Source organism: Triticum aestivum, chromosome 5B, assembly GCF_018294505.1.
Source record: "Triticum aestivum cultivar Chinese Spring chromosome 5B, IWGSC CS RefSeq v2.1, whole genome shotgun sequence".
NCBI classification, from domain to species: domain Eukaryota; kingdom Viridiplantae; phylum Streptophyta; class Magnoliopsida; order Poales; family Poaceae; genus Triticum; species Triticum aestivum.
The window spans coordinates 497,309,840-497,314,720 of NC_057807.1; the positions used below are offsets into that span (position 1 = coordinate 497,309,840).

A 4,881-nucleotide genomic window follows, 5' to 3' on the forward strand; every position below is an offset into this window, starting at 1 on the left:
CCCCGAACGCCCCCAGCGCGTCGGGTTCGGGTTGGGTCCGCCGGCGCCAATTTCGGCCCGAGGCAGCGAAAATTGGGCCCTTCGAAACGCGACTAGGCCAATTTTTTGGCGCCGGCGACCGAAAAATCACCTGAGTGTCTTTGTTGGGAGCGCGGCTGGAGATGCTCTAAACCCCCATCCTGCCATCCATGCCCCTGGTTACGCAAAACCAGTGACCACCGCAGCGTGCCAGCCGTTTCCTTTGCCGCACACCCAGCCCGCCATGCGGATACGACGAGAATATACTCGTCACCGGCCCATTATCTTCCGGGGATAAGGATGGTCACGCGCGCCCACACGGCCCGGTTCCACGGTGACGCCCGCACGCGAGAGCGACGCGGCCACGCACACGCACGGAGCAGCAGAGCCGCAAATATCTTGGGGGCTGGAATACAAAAGTGATACTAGAATCGGACGGACGGACGGATCGCCTGTTTATTTATTCGCGGCCGCTGTTTGTTTTTGCCTCTGGGGTCGGGTGCGTGTGTGGTGCCGCGGCAGTCACGGTCACACAGCTTCCTCCTCTCCTCTCTCTGCTGCAGCGTTGTTTCACGGCTGTGTACAGCTACAGCCAGCCCTCCCTCATGTTGCTTCTTCACCGCGGAGCTTGCAGCATCAGTATTCAATTCGAGCCCCTCCTGGACTTTTGGAGAGATCTACACCACACACAACTGCGTGTGGAAATGGTTTACGTAATGATAAATATGTCAAAGCGAGTGAGGTTTTTACCGTCCGTCTTAGTACTGCTACTACCATACAGGTTTGACTGTGAATCCGTCGCCTGGGGTGAATTTAGCAGATGGGAGAAGTAATAATGGTCAGCAAGTGATTTAGTTACCAGCGAGTCAGCACCGCCCTCAGGCTCACCAAGTCACCAGCGAACAACTCGAAGGCGCTTTTGACTTTGACCTGGTTTATTTCTCCTACAAGCTCGAAATGGAAGTCATGATTCATGAAGGGTTGAAGGCTGATGAGAACGGATGTGGCCAAAACAGAACGACTCGACGCACTTCTTCAGGCAGCGTAGAGGCTTCGGTGTACAGTACTAATAAATATGTCAAAGCGAGCTAGCAGTACTTTTACTACTACAGCAGAAAAGGAGTAGTAGTAATACAGTACCAATTTGCATGACACTTAGGTGTGTACAATGGTTAATAAGTTAGTCTTATCTTAAGTTTTACATGTAAAATAGAGATGACAAAAAGACATGTCTACAATAAGTCATCACTTAGCTTTCTCTTCGATAATTAGTTGTTCCTAAAAACACGGTGAGACAAATTGTGCTAAGAGATCATCTGTTGTTTGCTACGTCCCTCGATAAAATCAAAACTTCATTGGAAATTCAGGACCAACTTAGGAAGGCATGGACTCATACTTTGTAAGGTCGAAGTCCACACATAAGAAAATAACTAGTGCCTAGGAATACCCCTTCTTCATTCATCCATTTAGGTAAGAATGGATCCAGGGAACCTGGCTCGGGAACAACCCTGGAAAAACACAGTAAGAGAGTTCAATCTCTGAAATATAGCATTTGATCTCCTAAGTAGTAGTAGTAGAAGGCTTAGTATCTGACTTGAGTAAGGAATTGTAGCATGGGCAGGCAATCTCTTCGATTGATTCCCCTCCAGGAATTACTTAAATTAATTAGCCGGCCCACGGAGTGAAATATCAAACTTAACCTATAAATAACTTGTATCTCAAAAACCAAATAAAAGGCATTCTTTTAAGCTTGTTAATGGAATTCCACGGGAGTCGATCGCTAGCAAAGAAGAATTGGAAATCAGTCGCTTCCCTTCTGGACTCAAGTTAGCAAAAGAGTGAACTTCATATTAATAGGTAAATCCTACATCAAGCGTAAAGGAAGTACACTTTTTTGATTCGGAGCTTAATAACTCGTACTTGACGTTGGTTTCGGTTCGATCAACTATCCTTTTTGAAGCGGATAGTTCACAGTGCTCATTCTCAAAAAGCGGAGAAGCCATGATGTTTTCACTCCATTTTCATTACGAAGATGTATTACGTCACGATCTGTTGCTCAAACTGAATCACGCCAATGTTATGGAAGTTCTTGGATTGTTTGATTAGTACCAAAAGCTGCCTCTGATTTCAGAATCCAATTTGAAAAAATGGCTATGGGGATTTTGTGCGGTCAAAGATTCATACAGACACAGAGGGGCCCCTATTTCCAAGCAGGAAAGCTTCTCTTAGATAAGAGAAGACACGTTTAAGATAGAACCATTGTACATGCCCTTAGTATTATAATACAAACTGCCAACTCATTTTTTGCGGGGTGGGTAGCATTGCTGGGTACAAAAACAGTTCCCCGTTTGCGGCACTAACGATGGAGTTTGATCTACACCGTCACATACCCATCCAACGGCTCACAGAATTTTGGTGGGGGCAAGGATTGTCACGTGCGCCGCCGATTGGCCAAAGCATTTCTCGACCAAAGCCATACGCAGTTTTCAGGGTTTTTTTTTCACGTTAGTTGAGCTGATGCCCAAAGATTCCCCGGTGCTCAGGCTGTGTTCTATACAGCGTGAAATCGCTGATTGTGGAAAGTCAAGAGTCAAAAACCAATAAGCCATGCTCTGTTTCCCCAATTCGCACCATCACATTACCAGAAACTGCAAGCAGTGACCCTACAGCGGCACCAAATTTTTGGCATCGATCGGAAGCCAAGACGACGGACAGAAAAGAAAGGTAAAATATTCGAACTGGCGCGAACTAGCTAGCTAGCTCTGGTAGCTCCAGAGTGGCACATCGACCTCGCCGTAATCGCCGAGCGCCGCGGCCATGGAAGAAGGCGGCGCCATCAGCATCGCCTGCGCCAGGCTCGCGTAGTACAGGTCCCAGCCCATGTCGCTCAGGACATCCAGCTCGAACGGCGAGTCCTCGGGCGGGGAAGAGGACGACTCGTCGTCGGTGAGGGAGGAGGGCGCGGACGACGAGGTGCCCGAGAGCGCGTCCTCCTCGGCGATCGCCTCCCGCCGCAGGAAGTCCTCGACGGCCTCCACGACGGCGTGGCGGACCTCGTCGAGGCTGCGGTACGAGGAGGCCGCCGGCACGGCGAGCAGCTCGGCGGAGTCGGCGAAGTTGAGGCAGCCCGCGCCCCCGGCGGAGAGCGCGATCATGGCGGCGTCGTTGGCGCGCGCGGCGGCCTCGGCGGTGTCGAAGGTGCCGAGCCAGAGCCTGCTCCCGCGCCTGCCGGGCACGCGCACCTCGCACACCCACCGCCCGGCATTGCCCCTGCGCCGCACGCCGCGGTATACCGGGTGCCGCGTCTCCCTGAACTTGGTCCGCCCCGCCGGCCGCTTCGCCGGCGCCGACGTCCACGCCGCCTGCTTCGCCTGCTGATGCTCCCGCGACGTGGAGGGCGAGTAGAAGTTCTCCCCGCTGCACGGCGAGCCGGACTCCCCGCTCATCTCCTTCTTGATCGGACACATCTTCTTCTTCCTTCGATGCTCTGTTCCTTGGCCGGCTTGGAGGTCCTGGGTGCTCTTGGGTTGATCGAGTGTGAAGTGGTTTTGGTCTGCGATGAGAAATTTGAGCGGGGTGGTTTCGGGAGCGCGTACTTATAGGTGGCGGTGGCTCGCGGCGGGAGGCAGGGGGCAAAGCGCGGCGAGTGAGCCAGCGGCTGAGAGGAGAGGACAGAGGACACAGGCTGGATACGGCCGGCGAAGGGGGGATGCACCGTACGAAGGCGCACGCAAGTGGGGGGCAAAGTGAGAGACTTCGAGAGTGACCCCAAGATTTCTTTTCTTTGTTATTATAATACAGCTTCGACCAGTACTACCTTCCTGCTTTCGCTTCGCCCCTGTTATCGTTTTCCGCCTAGCTCCTGCTCACTTGCGGCCTTGCGCCCTGTCCTGCGGCCGTTTTACTTTACCTCCTCGTCGTTGTTAATGGTTTTTTTTTTGAGCCGCAGTTTGCAAATTCGGGTTTTGGTTTAGCCGAGGGTATCTGGTGCCAGTGTGGTACGATTCCTTTTTGGATGGGGTCTAGATGGTCAGTGCTGTTTGACGTCCAATTCTTAACGTCGAAGCTCATCATCTCTTCGCCATCGGGGCTGCGGACCAAAAATCAGAATTCGCATTCGATGTTGGAGACCAAGAGTGGAAGCGGAGTTCTTGCTCCTAGGTGACGCACGTGGGGTGGGGGTTGTGGTGACCGACTTCAATTGTCATTTCTGACGTGGATGAGCAGACGCAAACCACGGAGCCCCTATCGCCGGTGTTGTCTTTTGTACTCCAGTTTAAACGTTTTTTTCACCTCGCCTGCAGTCCTTTTCTTGGAGAAAGGGGTAATTTATGTATGGTCTTAGAGCATCTACAGCCGAGCCCTCTAAATCAGCCTCAGACGTCCGGGTGGCACGTATGGTCATTGACCGGTCACAAAAATATGACCCAGACCGACGCCTCAAACGAGTCTCAAACACCCGGACTGTCCGGACCCCTCATATCCAATCCAACTACAGGACAGGTATGCGGATGCCCGGGCGCGCTCGCCACATCAGCCCAGCCCACCTCGCTCCTACTCCGGCGCCGTAAATATCCCTAATTCGGAAACCCTAGCTCACTCCGCTCTCGCTCCGTCTCTTCTTCTCCCCTCAGATTTCTTCGATTCGATCCATCCGACAGCTCCGGCGACCATGTTGAGCATCGACAGCCGCTTTGACTTCGACATCGACATAGACGAGGAGCTCGCCCTTCGCATTGCCCTCGAGAGGTCCAAGATGGACATGCGGGGCAGTTCCGGATCGGCCCCTTCGCCTCTCCCCCACCGACGCAGCGAGGACGCCAGCGTTGGCTCCTCCCAGCCTGCGCGCAGCTCCGCGCGTCC

At 53.0% G+C, this 4,881-nt stretch overlaps 1 protein-coding gene across 1 annotated transcript; it reads right to left on the reverse strand.

The window, feature by feature from the left end:
• Positions 1–2,606: 2,606 nt before the first annotated feature.
• Positions 2,607–3,600, reverse strand: LOC100037614 (dehydration-responsive element-binding protein 1A). Its single transcript, XM_044537556.1, has one exon. It carries the CDS (start codon positions 3,483–3,485, stop codon positions 2,775–2,777), a length of 711 nt encoding a protein of 236 aa, XP_044393491.1. The 5' UTR covers positions 3,486–3,600; the 3' UTR covers positions 2,607–2,774.
• Between the last annotated feature and the right edge of the window lie 1,281 nt (positions 3,601–4,881).